At 34.2% G+C, this 17,844-nt stretch overlaps 1 protein-coding gene across 1 annotated transcript; it reads left to right on the forward strand.

The window, feature by feature from the left end:
• Positions 1-682: 682 nt before the first annotated feature.
• LOC128264038 (28S ribosomal protein S5, mitochondrial) lies at positions 683-13,702 on the forward strand. The gene is made up of 2 exons (XM_052999336.1): positions 683-893; positions 12,588-13,702. Exons 1-2 carry the CDS (start codon positions 752-754, stop codon positions 13,664-13,666), a joined length of 1,221 nt encoding a protein of 406 aa, XP_052855296.1. The 5' UTR covers positions 683-751; the 3' UTR covers positions 13,667-13,702.
• Positions 13,703-17,844: the final 4,142 nt, after the last annotated feature.

Consider the following 17,844-nt stretch of genomic DNA (forward strand, 5'->3'; position numbering starts at 1 on the left):
ATTTTATTTTATCCTTCCAAAGATACCAAACAAATAGTTTATAAGGGTCCTTTTTGAAAGAAAACTAACATAAAAAATTGAACTTTAATTGCATATATTGCAAATTGAACAATTGAACAATTGCTCTATTTACCAGATCATTTAGCTTTCTGTGCTTTTGACTGATGTAAGACATGTGTTTTCATGGAGCCACCATCAATTTACATATGCCAAAAATTCCACCTGTTTTCCTCGGATGGACTGTGTGGGAAGATGGTATTACAAATTGGATTACGTTCCGTATCGCACTTATGCTCATGTTTGTTCCAGCAGCACTTAATGCGAAACAATTTAAACCAGAGGCGTGGTCGAAAAGGAAAGCTATCTGACACAGCGATTTCTAAACATGATTATATAAAACTGACAAAATTTGTATATAATTATTCCATAAAATTTAAGAATATATAAGAAGGGATAAGAATATTAAAAACAGATTGATTTAGTTGAAACGATGTTTTCAAAATTTTTCCTACGCCGTTGTGACTGTTTAATTCATTTTTTTTTTTTTGATGGAGCCACCATTGTGACTATTGACAAAATTAGAAACGTTTTCCAAGTTTCATCGTTTCACTTTCGTTGCTAACCGGCTGATGGTATTTTGACGTACATCTACTTAATGAACCGGTTAATTTATCCGCTTACGCTGCGATTTATTCCGGGCTACTCGGTTCCGATGTTTTAAGTATTCTTCGGTATACAAAAATTAATCAAAATGAATCAGAATTTTGTTGGAAGATTTTTTGTGGAGGCTTGGAGGTCGAAAATATTGTATTGTGGTCAACATTTTTTTAATCCCAAACAACAGGTTACACAAAACTACTTCTGCTTACGCAATACTAGTTTTTTTAACAAACGTAAGTGACTTAAAAGCTAAATAAGTACAGTGGGCAAATAAGTAGCAAAGTTATGTAAACTTCAGTACACAGTGCACTTAAACTTTTTTCCCCCTTATTTACATGGGTATGCTAAATCAAACAGAAAAACTTCTTAGCCAGGTAAAAAAGACGTGACGAACGCACCTACAACAAACAAAATTTCTGATTCCAATTTTCTTGACTAAAATGAACAAAACATTCAACAAAATGTAAACACTACAAAATTGTTTCTATTCGTCACGCTTAGTCCAGGTGTTTTGATTTTTTCCTATCTCATCGTGCCGAATTGGAACATTTTAAAATGAGCGTGCCTAGATTAGCTATTTCTAGCCGACTTCACGCTAAATACCCACACAAGAAAAATATTTCAGCATTCGAAAACAAGCCCTTACAATATGTTAAAACTTATTTAAAGTGCGCTATTGTGCGAAATACATTTTTTTTTTTATTTTATTTGCTTTATAATTCTATTAAATCTGATATTTTATACCAAATGGTCATTTATGGTATCAATTTTGTAATTTTAAACTGTCAGGGTGATACAGGTCTCAATATGGGTGTAACTATTCAAAATTTTTATATAGAAACAAATTTGTCGGGATGTAAAATTTGCAACTAACAGCTTTTGGAAACACAATTCAGGTAGACTCGGATGATGAAGCAGAAGGTTCGGGGTAAAATAAAAGAATTTAAAAAGGCTTTGGCGAAATCGACAGGTATTGCCCAAAACCAATGAGCCTGGAAACAAATACGGAGTGCTGAAGAAAAAAAGTATCAGTTCTCATATTTATACAGTGACTCGAAGCTTATTTCGTGTAAGAATATTTGTAAAATATTAATTTTTTTTTTAAATAAAATTGAAAACAATTCTTTATTTAAGCAAACTAATATGAAATCAGATACTTTGCAAAAAACTGAGCCAGATGTAAATATCTTAAAAACAACAGCTTACGAAAAATGTAATGTTCTGTTGGGAGCCAGACAACTTACTCGTTAATTTATAATTTATATATCCTTGAAATTGGTATTATATTTTCAGTCAGAAAGACACATTCCCGATCCTATCAGCATCACTAGGAAAGTCGATATTGCCATATCAGTTATAAAGCTATTAGTAGTAGTAAAAACAAGCCGAATCGGAAAACATATCATGCAGCTCCCATGGGAACAATCGAAAAAAAAAAATAAATGAACAAATTATAACGACTGCTGTTGGTTTGAATATACTTCGATAGAAATAAATGGTTTTTTGTTTCAGAATTACTTTTCTAATTTTATTAAATTTGGACAACGATGTCAAATAGCTGCTTGTAGATCATAAAATCATAAAAACGGAATATTGCTGTTTTAGGAAATATTAAATTTTTGGAATAGCTGCAAGGGTATATAAAATTCGGCTTGCCCAAGTGTGATTCTCTTCTTCTTAGTTAAGCTTTAAAGTCTTGCCAAACGTAGTTTGTAATAGTTTAACTAGTACTGATGTATAGCTTAAAGTTTTTTTTTAAGTCGTGACAATAATATTGGGTACTTTGACTATATTTTAACAAAAGCTTCTGATATCAAACAAAAACGAGGTACAAAATTGTGACGATCGCACGTTCAAAATAGAAAATATCTGATATAAAATTTTGTGAAGCATTCGACTAAGTAAATACACTTTTTAAATGTTATTCAACAGAAACGGGAACTTTTTATCAGCTCAGACAAGCTATCGCTGCCTGGGCAAGAATTTTCTCCTAAAAGTGTGCATCACCATTTTGTAACATAGTTTCAAGTTAAATGAATACAAATTTTTACTAAATATTTTTAAAATATTAATAACTTTTTTAAAATTAAATTTAAAAATATTAACTTTTTTAAAATTAAATTTTAAAATATTAATAACTTTTTTAAAAATAATTTTTAATAACTTTTTTAAAATTAATTTAAAAAAAAATATTTTAAGCAAGATTTAATTTTTAAAAATGCAGTCATTAAACGTAGTATTGATTTGATTGGGGTGTCGCTGGAAGCGTATTTATGGTCAGACTTTTTGCCCCACCAGCTCCAACTGCTCCAATAAAGAAACATTTTTTTCGCCCTTTCACCCCCATTTCTCCAGAACCAAATGACTTTCTAAAATTCTTAGTATTCAAAAACTTTTATAAAAGCGATACTTTTTTATTTTGCTATATCATTAATTAAGATCGGACTATTCTTTGCTGATTTTTAATATTGCGGCTATATATAGCACACTTTCCGATGCTTATCGTCACTACGTGGAAGGCCGTCCACTTTGATGTTTCCATGGGAAAAATAGGAAAAATATAAGAAATAAGAAAGGAAGCAAACTTCGGCAAGATTTGCGTCATACATTAAAATTATGATTTACTTGCGAATATGTTCAAAAACAATGAAGCTATGATGATAAGTAGTTCAATTATTCGACAGTTTCTATGGCAGCTATACGATATCGTTTTCCGATTTTAATAAAATAAAAAGCGTAATTCTGAACTGTCAAATTATTAATAAATCAAAAGGAATTTAAAAAAAAATACAAAATAGAAAAGTTACATTTAAAAAACATTTTTTATATCCTTGCAGAGGGTATTATAATTTCAGTCAGAAGTTTGCAACGCAGTGAAGGAGACATCTCCGACCCTATAAAGTATATATATTCTTGAACAGCATCACTAGGAGAGTCGATCTAGCCATGTCCGTCTGTCCGTCCGTTTCTACGCAAGCTAGTCTCTTTCCCAAAAGTTGTCTTTCTATTGCAGGTAGTATATAAGTCGGAACGAGCCGGATCGGACGACTATATCATATAGCTTCCATAGGAACAATCGGAAAAAAATACAAAAAAAATTATAACTTTGTTGTTTTTAAATTTTTCTATTAGTTCTTCAACATATAGTAATGGTTAAATATTTCAGAATTACGGTTTAGATTTCATAAAAATCGGACGACTATATCATATAGCTCCCATAGAAATAATACAAATATATAAAATAACTATCTAATAATTGAGCTGCAAATCGTCATAGCTTCAATTTTTTTAAGCATATACGCAAGTAAATCATAATTTTAATGTTTTCAAGAATATTTAGTTTTTGCAATAGCTGCTGGTATTTGAACTTCGGTTTGCCGAAGTTTGCTTCCTTTCTTGTTTTTCTTATATTTTTATTGTTGCCATTGGAGCTTTATGATATAGTCGTCCGATTTTACTGAAATTTAAACTGAAATTCTAATATAACCATTACTATATGTCGATAAGCTAAAAAAAAAATTAAAAACAGCAAAGCTATAATTTTTTTTTTTTCCCGATTGTTTCTATAGTCGTCCGATCCGGCTCGTTCCGACTTCTGTACTACCTGCAATTGAAAAAAAACTTTTGGGAAAGTTTGATGCAGATATGTTTAAAACCGAGAGACTAATTTCCGTAGAAACGGACGGAAAGACGGACATGGCTAGATCGACTCTCCTAGTGATGCTGATCAAGAACATATAAACATTATAGGTTCGGAAATGTCTCCTTCACTGCTTTGCAAACTACTGACTAAAATTATAAGGGTATAAAAATTATACCTTCGTTGTTTTTCAATTGATTTAAATACACTTCGATACAAAATATCATAAACTGCCCTGTTCCAAATTTCACTTCCAAAAGATTTGCACGGAATCTAAGTTCCCTCTGTTAATTCTCTGTTAGCTTCAGCAAAAAACCCACGAAAATTTTTCGCCAAGCATTTGGCTGACGGATTTAGATCCGCAAGAACAGAAATTAATTCTGTTAAAATACTTTGCGATAACCTAAAGCGCAAATAAAATTTTTACCTTATTCTTTGATGTTTGAAGAAAAAGTTATAAAAGCTTAACAGATTTGGCTGATCGTCACATATTTGACTTTTTAAAAATTATTTTCTGATGGGACCTCAGAAATTTGATAGAAACAAAGCAAGTGTTGTCATGGTACGAAAAAAAAAATTTTTTTTTCGGACTTATATTTAGCAAGCGTTTTTCGGTTTGTTTTTGTATGGTTAGAAATGTAAATTATCTAAGTTTAGTTTTGTTTTTCCTATTACCCTTTAATTTAATGTACTCATTGTGCAAAGCGTTTTGTTTTGGGACCTTTTTCATCGTCTTTGGCAACTTCGATCCCGAATACTACTTTTGAAAATTTGCAACACTTGTACCAAGCATATGATTCACGCACAAAATTTAAAATACAAAATGTACGACCCGGTTGCCAGGAAACAAAAGACTGCCGCAAGCTGGGTAACATGTGCAATCCAGGGATGCTTAAGTCGGGTCCAATTTTCTCAATAAGGAAATGAAATAGATCTTTGTAATTTCGAAATAATAGTTACTTGATGGCGAATTGGCAAATAAAAAATGTTCGCTTTGCATCTTAAATTCCGGTTATTGCGTTTAATGTCCAACAGTTGTTGTCCTCTCAACACGTTATTTGGCAAAAGTTGCAAAAGCATTGTTAAAATCAAACCAACAATCTTTGAATTATTTCGGGCAACACAGCTGATTTACAAACGAGTATGTTATTTTTGGCTACCAATGACTTTTTGACTGATTTTAGACATTAAATGTGAGCACCAACAATGCATAAAGATTAGGAGCAGCACCGGGCCAGAAGATGTTGATCAGTGATTGGGTTGGAAAACTTAGGCAAATAATAGGCTTTTGTTAAGAGCAATAGCGGCAGTCAGCTGTTTTATTTCCTTCCAAATAGTAACTTCCCCAGGAATTTGGCTATCAAACAAGGGAACTTTGATTATGTTAAACGGAACTCCGCCAATGTTAACGGATTCACTTCCGAGTGAAAACTGGAACAGTCCTGATAGTTGATTGTTAATCATTAAAGGATTTAATTTTTGGATTAGCTAAAACTTGTTAGATAAGCTTTAAAGTCTTGTCAAACATAATTTGTTAAAAAAAATAAGTACTGAAGTATAGGTATACGTTTTTTTTGTAAAAACCATGGTCACAATATTGGGGTACTTTGACTATATTTCGAACAAAAACTTCTGATATCAATTAAAAACACATCTTAACGAGGTTAAAAATTCGTGACGATACAAAATATCTGAAATAGGGAACTTTGATTATGTTAAACGGAAATCCGCCAATGTTAACGGATTCAATTCCGAGTGAAAACTGGAACAGTCCTGATAGTTGATTGTTAATCATTAAAGGATTTAATTTTTGGATTAGCTAAAACTTGTTAGATAAGCTTTAAAGTCTTGTCAAACATAATTTGTTAAAAAAAAATTAGTACTGAAGTATACGTATAATTTTTTTTTGTAAAAATCATGGTCACAATATTGGGGTACTTTGACTATATTTCGGACAAAAACTTCTGATATCAATTAAAAACACCTATTAACGAGGTTAAAAATTCGTGACGATACAAAATATCTGAAATACAATTTTCTGACGAAAAATGATAAAGAATTCGACTAAATAAAAACTCTTTTTAAATGCTTCCATTAGGCACGCTGAGATAAAAATGGTTTGTAGGCAAACACCTGAATGACAGCATGACTTTTGACGGCTTGCTTGACATTGCGCTATCTGAAGTGATCCATGTTAAGAATTCTTTTGGTCGCTTACTTTGTGTCAAATCCAGAAACGTGTGTTTATTAAGAATGTCACCACTGCAGGATTAGAGCTTAAAGATAAATCTGAAAAGTCTGTTGAACGAATCCACTGCTTTCGCAAGACTAACTTTGACCGCTTAAATACATGTATATCTGGCTTTAAATGGTCCGAACTTTATTTATGCACTAACATGTCTGCCGCCTTTTATGTCTTTCATAGTGCACTAAAATCCTTATCCTTAATCTCCTCACTAGAGTCTGACCATGAGCCATCTGGTTTTTTAAGGTATCCCAAGGAAGGGGTTGGTTTCGGAGAGGATCTTCCTCAGCCGAGCTGCATCGGTTGTTTCCTCTATGTTTGAGCCAAAGGTATACCAAGCTGATTGTTTTCCTTTTCTTATGGCCTTCTTATAGGAGGCTAGTTCCAATTTATATTGTTGCCATTTTCGATCATCATTGCAAATTCTTCGGCAAACACTGATCAGGCAATTGCCAATCTTTTTGCGCAGTCCTAATCAGTCCTATTCAGAAGGAATGTCGAAGTCTAACATAATTTTTTGTCCGAGTCTGAGTGAAAGCTTCCTTCTTCTAGCGTAAAGCCAGTCTACTCACCGGGTCCTGACGGTGTTCCTGGCTGTGTGCTTAGATACTGCTCAGAGACTCTGTGCAGACCCACTCACAAATTGATTACCCAATCCTTAGAATCTAGTGAATTCCCATCTATTTAGAATAAATCATTTGTTGTTCCCCTTCAAAAAAAAAAAATAAATCAAAAACTAGCAATTATAGAGGTATCTGCATGTTGTCCACTATCCCCAAGCTTTTCGAAAACGTTATTACCCTCCATTTGCAACATCTTTGTAGATCGATTATATCTTCTTGTCAGCATGCATTTGTAGCACGCAGTTCTACTACGACAAACCTTTTGGAGCTATCATTGTTCGTTATAAAGGGCTTTAGAAATAATTATCAGACTGACATAGTGTACACGGATTTTATTCCGTAAATCATTCGCTCCTTGCACGGAAGTTAGACTTATTAGCGTTCTTCTTACATGGATTTCGAGTTATTTCAGTGGTAGGATACAACGAGTCCTTTTTAAAAACTCGGTCTCTAAGTTGATCCAAGTTACCTCAGGCGTGCCGCAGAAAGCCACCTTGCCACACTTCTTTCGGGCCAATACACAGTATGCCACGTATACTTTGGGTGGTTGTGAGTTGACTAGAATTTAACAAATTGATGACCTTGGCGTCCTTCTGGTCCCAAAACGTAAGTTTTCTGACCATTTTACTTCCATGGTAAATAAAGCCAGGGTAGTGCTTGGATTTATAAAAATGATTGATTTGATGATCCCTATGACACAAAGACTTTGTTCATTTCACTAGTTGGTCCAATCCTGGAGTTTAGCTCTCCAGTTTGTAGTCCCCAATATGATGTGTATATAGACTGGAAAGAGTCTGTGCAAAAGAACTTATTACTGTTTGGTCTTTGGGGCCTTAAGTGAGATGCAAACCTAATTTTACCATTTAACCCTAGTAGACCTCACCTAATTTATTTACCATATTTATCCATCCGTAGGACGACGCTTGGTATTACTTTTAATTGTAAACTTATTCTGGGGGATGTGGGGAGTACCGAGTTACTGGGCCGCCTACATTTCTCAGTGCCTAATCGTATCACTAGAAACTAGATTCCTCTTATTTTGAAACATTGTAGATCAAACTAATGACTATAGTAAACTCTACCATATTATTTTTATTAGTGACTCTTTTCCAATTTAAAAAGCATTAATCTTATCTTACTTAACACGTAATAGGTATATGTAGTTGGTTTTTAGTTTGGTATTTATTTTGAATTAGTCTGTCCGTTCATTTACTGCCCCTTTTCTTTCCTCCCTCGCGTTTTCGTTTTTACGCCCCGAGGGGAAGAGGGCTCTTACAAATAAATGCTTAACTTTGAGGAATATACATAGAAGTTTTTTCATCGATTTCAACAAAAACTAGGATAGACTGATGGGTCAAAAGTATTTTTGGTTTATCTTTCTAGCCTTAAGGATCATTGTAAACTCGGTACGTAGGCCTCTCCATCAGCCAGGTTGTCGTTCCACACCGCTTCCAGCATTGCCGGCCTTATGTGTTCCGATCCTGGCGTTTTGTAGGTGTGGAAAGATTTGATGGCACATAGTGTATTTTCTTCAGCTATAATATTTTTTCTAGCATAGCAAACAAGGCCTTGCTGGTTCTTTATCTAACAGACTTTAAATTCTGGAAGCTTAAGTGGAGCTAGTGAGGTCTAAGCTATTGTGGGCGTCACAATCATCTTGTCAGTTTCTACACTTTGCTCTGTTAAATAAACTGGTCGTTTCCTTTCTTATTTGTCCGGTGTCCACCATGCTTGGACCTTAGGCCGACTTTAGTGCAGAATTTAAGGTAGAATGTGCAGAGGTCTTTCGTAAGCTTTTTGAATGCCATCACTATTTTTACTGGTAGCTACTCAAGCTGGCGAGTGAGAATAGCTATAGAACTTATCCCAGTTAGTTTTCCTATAGTTTCTGAAGGGTGGACTTACCTTCTTTGTGCAAAGGAGGACGAAGTGCACATTGTAATGGCTTGTCTTTCCGTACGTCCGTCCGCTTGTACGCTAAATAGTATATAAGGTGCAACGGGCCAAATCGTACGACTATATATAAATGTATATGTATAACACAGCTTCCAAAGGAAAAATCGGAAAAAAATTGTGTTTTATTTATTTATATATAGATACTACAAGGTATAGTAAAGGATTACGCTTTTTCGGCTGATTGTTCGATTTTTGAACGTTCGCAGAAGTTCGGCTGTAAAGTTGGCAATTTGGCACGTAGCGCCGGCCTACAAGAGCTCTTGGACCCATTGCGCAAACTTTGACAAATAAACCGCAATGCTGGGGCTTTTCAATAAAAAATAAATATTTCCAAAATATCAACCCGTTTCTTATAGCCATTTTAAAACGCAACTTTTTCGTGGACCACCCTGTAATAGGCACCTTTTTTAGTTTTTTTACTTAAGACGTGCTAATATTTTATTCGTACATTTTAAATCCTATTTCCTTAGAGTTACAAAAAAACGTATGTTAATAAACGTTCAACTTTTTTTCCAAATACTTTTTCAATACAATTAGGGATGAAAAAAAACAACCAAATAATAAGACATCTTTATTTGCTCAGTAATAATTTCAATGTGTTTTATTTCATTAAGTTTCTTAGCGGGTAACATTGATGAGATTCGTATTCTAGTCTTATATATGACCTACGCAGAGACCGCAACTTTGACCACCGCACAAGTCCTTTGTGCAGAATGGGAAACATTTTAAGTGATAATAATTTAAAGACTCGTGTGGCCTGCTCTGACAGATTACAAGTGCTAACAACTGTTCCCTTACATGGTTTAAGCAACAGTTCGTAAATTATGGCTCTAGATCCATTGGCAATCTGTGAATCTTATAATAGTGATTATTATCTTTTTTCTAATGTCCCACGAAGTGGCTTGTTTATCCAAAACTTGGATTAGAGTGCGATTAGAGCGATATAGTTAAGGAAATTCTGTGACCGTTCGCAGGAGGTCTTTTTGGATGTTATGTGTATATGTTTTTTGTGTATCGCAACCCATTAATGTTTTGTAAAAAAAAAAACTTCTACGACTCTGCTATTATATCTTTCCAAACCTAAATTTTAAATAAACTATTGACTCAACTCAAATGCGGTTTTTTCAGTAGTATTTTAACATATATATGTTTATATGTCACTTCATTTGTTTATCCGTTTTATTCAATAATATATAACAAGAAAGGAAGCAAATCATCATATATCGAAGATTATTCAAATTAATTAAAAAACAGCGGACTTCTTTTTTTTCTGGGGGCTATATGATATAATCGTCCGATTTTAATAAAGTAATTTTAATAAGTAACTGTAGGTTCTAAAATATTGAACCATTACTAGCGACACTTTGACTCACACGGATTCCCAGACCCGTTCCAGTTTTCACTTCCGAAAGATTCATACGGAATCTAAATTCCCTCTGTTAATTCTTTGTTAATTCTTTCGAATAAAAACACTGAAGCTTTCTACCAAGCAATTGTCTGGACTCAATTCCGCAAGCAGATAAATTAATTATTGAAAAATGCTTTGCTTACTAAATTTATAAATTATTATGTTTTTGTGTCTCAGAATCAGTTTGGTATTAGCCTTCATCATTTTTGCAAATCCGCCGTCTTTGTTCTACTTTCAAAACGAATTTAAGCCAAGGGTTGTCATGGTACAAGCAAGTCCCTTTGTGTTCTTTAAATGTGGAAAGAAATTTAATGTAAGTAAAATTTAAAAGCTTTTTTGTTTTTCTTTTAACAACTTAATTAAATGTACTATTTGTGCTGGAAGTTTTTTGTTTGGACTTTTTTTTATTTCCTTCAGCAACTCTTTCACAACACTGCCACCAAAAGTTTTCAGTAATGGCTAAAAGGCTGCTGTCACAATTACGAACTTTAGAAAATGAGTATTTGTGGCCGCCAATGCCAGTTCCTTCGATTTAATGCGTTTATGGGTTATAAAATGTTGGAAGGCCGAAAAAAACGAATTTTTTTTGAATATTTTTTAAAAAAACATCTCAATTTATTGACCTAAAAATTTTAACTTTAATCAGCTTACAAGCTTCAAAATAAATATGGCCTTCAAAAACAATTGGGGTCTAGGTGACGCCATCTGTCAAACTGCTTTCCCAACACTAAAAACTAAGAGCGTGCGGTACCCCCACCCCCGCTAACAGTTTTTTTGTTCTGTCTTTACATCAGCGATCACCACGGCCCTATCTAATGAGCAAAGGATAGTTTTTAGCGGCAGAGCAGCGGCGTAGGAGTTTATAACTAAAAACCTACTAAAAAAATAGCTCGATCTTGTAAAATTTTGTGTCTACCGATAGATATGACCGAAAAAACACACGCAGAGCCCAAAACCCAAGGTCTATCTTGTCTCAGAGTGGAATGAAAAAATCTTTAATTTCTAGCTTTTGTAGTTTCCGGAGTCTCGACGTTTATACTGACTGACGGACAGACAGACGGACAAATCATTACATGATTAAAAGATATTTAAGATAAGATTTTAAGATATTTATGTTTAAAAGATATTTAAGTCGCGTCCGAAATTACCATAATGTATTGTACAATAAAAAACACAAAGGTATTTTAACTATCGGTTAATTGCCACCGCAACAAAAAGTATCATGGCTTTGATTTCTATAGCCTTATAGCCATCAAAAATTTAAATTTTTACCGAATTTATGCTATGTTGGCAACAAACAGGTTCGACTTAAAAACAAATTTGTGAATGAGTATTGTGTTTAACTATTAAGATCAGGGGTGCTCAAAGCTGCCTCGTGGCTGTGCATTTACCAACACATTTAAAATAGATCGCGAACACAAGTAACAAAGTGAGTGTAGCCATTAAGACTTATCAGTAACGAATTGGACCGCAAGAAAGAAACGAAACATTTTTAGAGTATAGCTAATTGTGCCCAGCACACATATGTATTGGCTCTCACATCTCCATTAGCATTGTGCATTTACAAAAACAATTGTCTATATCAACTCGTCAAGTTATTCTGATGAAGAATACATGTACAACTTTGTTTTTAAAAATTTTTGAAGCAGTGAAAAACACATTTCCGACTCTTTAAGGAAATGTAAATTTCACTGCTTTAAAAATTTTTGAACAACAAAGTTTCACACATTTGCACAAATTTTTATACAATTGACAGCTGTATGATGTTGTCCGATTTAATTAAATTCCGCCGTTCCTATTTATATATACCCCCTACTAGGAAAGTTTCATCTTAAAAACATTTCAATTGTAAGATAAATTTGCGTAGTATCGCACAGGCAGACATACATCTTTTTTGACTTGCCAAATGATGCTGATATGTTTCCTTGCGTTGCAAACTTCAGAATAAAATTATAATTTAGTTTTCAAGGGTATGAAGGTTGCCCTAAAAGGGTCTGGCTGTCTGCTTTAAGTAACTGAAAATCACTTATGGGAATTATTTTTCTTTAATTTTAGTTCCTGCTGAAGACATTTGGCGTGGAGTAACTGCGGTTAGCAATGCTGGAAAGAAAAGAGGCCGCGGAAAAGGAAGTGGAAAGAAAGTTGCAAAGGATCTAAACAAAGGACAAACCATCGGCCTCGGAAAAAGCAGTCGCATATGGCCTGGACTAAATTCACCTGTTATACGTGGAAATGAACTTATTCACCAGCAGAAGCTTGACAAAAATTTAGATATAGAAAATGGAGTTATGAAATTACGTGATTCAATGGGAAATTTCAGATTAATGAAGTTAAATCCAATAGATCGAGGTTGGTCTGGAAGTAAAATGCCTGGACGAAGTATTGGGTCGCCTGACCCTATTGGTGAAGAAGAATTTATTTCATTTGATACTCGAGTCTTGGAAAACAAAATTGTTTTTATTATGAAAGGAAATATGGGAAGGAAACGAAGGTATTCTGTCTTGTCGGTCACAGGAAATGGTAAGGGCTTGGCAGGATTTGCTACTGCTAAAGCGCCAGAAGTTCGAACGGCTCTTCGAAAGTCTAAGAATCGAGCAGGACAAAAACTAATCAACATAAACCTTTGTGAAAACAGGACTATTTACCATGATTTTCGTACAGACTTTGGAAAAACAAAAATTTATTGTTTTCAAAAACCTGATGGACATGGATTAGTTTGCCATCGGTCAATACAAACAATTTGTAAAGTTATAGGTATAAAAGATTTGTATGCCAAAATTGAGGGGTCAACGAACCTTCAGCACATTGTTAAGGCATTTTTTATTGGTCTAATGAGTCAAAGGTCTTATCAAGACATTGCTAATAAAACCAATTTTAACATTGTTGAACAGCAAAAGACGAGGAATGGATACACAGAAGTAAAAGGAATCCCGTCTTACAATTCAACTTCCGTTCATACCCAAGTCGCTGACTATATGCATTTTACCTTAGGAAATAAAATTGTTTTAAAACAAAAGGCTATCTTACCATTCTATGCTTGTACAAAAGGACACGAACTGCACCAAATTAAAGCAGAGCGTTTTCGAAACCAAGCTGGTGTTCGACTACACAAGCTAGTTAATTTATATGTTTAACTTATAAAACCCTAAATAAAGACTTTATAAATTGAATATTGTAGTTTCTTGAGAATCATTGGATTTTTTAAAACATTTTTTTATTGAATAGCGTCAACACTGCGTTTTTTTTTAGATGGGCACTTCGTTAATGTGGCTGCCCCTGGAGGCCTTACACTAAGTCATCCCTTCGAACCAAATTTCAGATAAAAAGATCCTTAATGGCATTAATGACGACTTTAACCTTGTGCTTTAGGTAGTCAATCGTCTCAAGGTGGTTGGCTTAGCACTTAATTCTTGACGGCACCCCAAAAAAAAAAAAATTTAAAGGGATGAAATCGCAGCTGTGAGGCGGTTGACATCGCCTTTTCGGCTAATTGTTCGAATTTTGAACGTACCGTATGTCTTGATAGCGCTCTCCATTGACTGATTCTTTTTCGAACACAAACGGACCAATAATGCCGCCTGACCACATACCGCACCAAACAGTCACTCGTTGTAAATGCATTGGCTTTTCCTAGATTTTCTATCCCCAAATGCGGCAAGTATTGAAGCAACCATCTTGGTGAAAATAATCTGAAAAGATTATTTTTTGATAAAAAATTATCTCCTTCCACCAAGCACTCTTCTGCCTGTTGCGCGAACTGAAAACGAATGAAGTGTTCTTCCACAAATAAACCGCAATGTTGGGGCTATCCATTACAAATACATATATGCAAAGTATCAAACCCTTTTTTTTATTCCCATTTTGAAAAGCATATTTTTCGTGTTGGACTCTTTATATTTGTGTACCAATTTAATCCATAAAATCATATCAATGGCTTATGCGGTTACAAATACATATTTTAAAATTGCAATCAGCTGTTTTACCGTTTTGCGTTCTTTTTACACAAAAAATATTTCAAAATACCTTGGCAACAGCTGAGGAAAAAACCTATGTCTAAAAAGTTTCATAAAATTTTAGACCGTGTGCTAGAGCTCGTTAAAATTGAATGAAGAATTGGAATATTTATGGATGACCGAATTTTTGATCCGGTAAACTACCTTAAAAAGGAATTCATTGAAATATATAAAATAGAAATCTCGTACCAGTAAAGTCCAGTGGAATTTTATGTTTGAAAGATTCCCATTTGCATTTCACTATCCATGATTAAGATGTCTCCGCTGATTTCGTTATCTATTGCAATAATTGGAGTCAGCTCGATGAAAAGCTGACGTTGGCTGGACGACGGTGTTGTTGGACGAAGGCGGCCAGGGCCGGACTTGAAATGAAGACGGACACGGGTGGGCTTATTTTTCAAATCCTTACCCCTTTGAGTACAAAGACGGCCAGAAAAACGTTACCGGAGTAGAGGCCGGAGCGGAGTTCGGGGCTTCAGTGGTTGTGAATTTTATTATGTGCCTGCGTCTAAATGAGATTGCTTCAAAATATTTATGGTTAGAGCGGCAAAAATGCTGTAGGTGGCTGCTTGTTGAATAGTGAAGAGTTGGGTTGCTCATGAGTGTGTAAACAAAAAATAGTTGTTCACTTAAATGAGTGAACTGAACATGTTGTTCATTATTACTTAATATATTTAGGACATAACAATTTTTAAGAATATCAATATATAATAATAAGCCTGTACACTAATATTTTGTTTGTGATAAGTTTGTAAACTATTTTTTCTGATAAGTTATCATAAATTTTAGTTTAACCATTGTTTTTTTTTTATTAATAATATTTTGGTTTATTATTCTTGTATTGGTATTCTAAAATCTCAATAAATGAACTATTTAATAGACTTGAGCTCCTAACTGCTTTTGCTCGCACAATTGCTCCGTTGTCTACTCACTTTAATTGCTTTATTGTTCTTGTTCTTTATTTCTCAATGTTTTGTGACTCAGTGGTTCGTTGGTTCGTTGGTCGTTGATTTCGTGCATCGACTCCCACTGGCACGCTAATGTGAAGTTCAAGTGGTGGCAACGGGACTTCATGCCTTAAAAATAGTTGAGGAACCCGATTTAGAGAAATTTGTCCAAAACGTGTCCCATTGCCCTGGCTGCGAGTTGCCGACTAGTAAGACTCTTTCAAAATGTGTTCCTTAAAATTTTGATTTCCTTTATAATTTTTTCAAATAATGAAAAACAAGTTAATAAAAATAATAGTTGAAAATCGATTACCATTACTGAAAGCGTTTTATCAAGTAACACTAGAAACACGTCCTAATAAAAATGATACTCTCTTTCTCACTATCTCTTGAAAAATTATCATCCATAAATATTTCGGTTGCAGTGGTTGTTGAGGATTTTAGGGTGGGAAGCATGTTTCTTATAACTCTTAAATAAAGCTATTTATGATCTAAAAATTACGCGATTTTATATTATACTGATTTTATAATCTTGATATAGGGAATGTTAAGAACAACATAAGAAAGTAAGTAAAGTAGCAAACAAGTGTTCAGCAAGTGAAACTTTTCACCAACCAAGCAAAAAGCCATTGGAGCAAAGATTAATTAACTGAGGAACTGAAAAACTGGGCAACTGACCAAGTGTGAAACTTAACAAGTGAGCGCCTTAATAACTAAACAACTGAGAAGCTGAACAAGTAAGTGAACAAAGTGAGTGAGGTTTATCACTCATTAAAAAGTAAGCAACTGATCTTTTTTACGAAAGAGAACCGTCTGCCAATGATAAGTCCCCTTATCCCCTTTCAGCAATTTTGAAAAAAAACCTTCATTATTCCACTCCACAAAAGAGGCATCGGACTATTAGTAACTACCAAGGCATAGCCAAACTTAGCGCTATTCCTTAGCCAAACTTATTCCATAGCTTTTTGAAAAACTTATTTTTGAAGAACTCCAGCATCAAAAATAACCAACTAGAATTCACTACCTTCATTAGTCAAGGGTTTTTATCTTCAAAACAAACTTATGTGATTTTTACTGACTTCAGCAAAGCCTGCCATAGGCGCCTCATCCTTAGATTCCACCCAGCTCTTTTGATGGTCCTAATAGGTCCAATACAATGGCATATATTCTAAAACAGTCTTTTTGTTATGTATCCCAAAGGTAGTTACCTTGGTCCATTATTATTTGGCTTATTTATTTATTATCTTCCTCACATAATTGGGTCCTGTATGCGGATGATGTGAGGTTGAGTATGCAAATGGCATCGTCTGGTTCTTACATAAAGCTCCAGCTCGACTTAAATTACCTTCAATCCTGGTGCCAAGTCGATAACCTACTGCTCAATCGAAATAAATGTAAATCCATGTCATTTTATCGATTCAATCCAATTGTTCACACATGCTCTATTGGAAAATCCGTGCTCGAACGTATTGAAACTATCCAAGATCTAGGTGACTTGTTCGATCATAAGATATATTTATATTTATATTGAACATTTTTAAATTTGTTTGATAACTTAAGATATTTCTTAATCTGACAAAAATGTTATTATTTCTTTCACATTTATTTATTGCTAAAATTACTATGTTGCAATAATCTAACTAATTTTAATTTTATATTTTTTTCTATTTATTTATTTTTGATATGCTTTAATCGACACATTACCATTTCCAACAAAGCTAAAAGTCTGGTCCAAGGAATTTGATGACCTTATATCATAAAGCTCCATTATGTTTCATTAGTTCGCTCAACGCTCAGTAGTAGTGGTAGAATCAGTCCAGAAACAGTTCCTTTTATTTGCATTCCGAAACTTAAACTGGGAATCAGGACGCCGACTTCCTTCCTACAGAGACAGATTGCTTCTTTTGGACCTGCCAACATTAAAGGATCATCGTATTTGTGGTGGAGTGAATTTCCTTTATAACTGGCGTTGTGGACTCATCTCAACTGATAAGCTCCTTTAATTGGAATGTTCGTCAATTCCGTGAGCAGATCAAAGTACTCCCGTTTTGATCCGTTCTGTGTTCTCTGCGACAAATATATTTAACTTTATCACGCTCATATAATTTAAACTCTAGTAGAGTCCTAACTTGACGCTGCCATTGTACTTATGTAGTTTAGCTGTGATTTCAAAGTATAATGGTTCTCTGCAATCAGAAGACAGGAACGTTCTTGGTATGCTTGATACCAGCAGAAGATTATTTTAGAGTTGGCTGATGTATTTTAGCAGCGCCACTATGGTTTTTTTTTCCGTTTTTTTGGAATAAAATCTAATTTTAAACCTATTGAATTGAAATTTGGTTTGTATACATT

This window comes from Drosophila gunungcola, unplaced genomic scaffold, assembly GCF_025200985.1.
Source record: "Drosophila gunungcola strain Sukarami unplaced genomic scaffold, Dgunungcola_SK_2 000053F, whole genome shotgun sequence".
NCBI classification, from domain to species: Eukaryota; Metazoa; Arthropoda; class Insecta; order Diptera; family Drosophilidae; genus Drosophila; species Drosophila gunungcola.

Coding starts and splice junctions, on each gene's coding strand:
- LOC128264038 (XM_052999336.1), top strand. CDS start 752: ATGAATCAGAATTTTGTTGGAAGATTTTTTGTGGAGGCTTGGAGGTCG. Junction 894..12,587: donor TACTAGTTTTTTTAACAAAC/GTAAGTGACTTA, acceptor CTTTAATTTTAG/TTCCTGCTGAAGACATTTGG.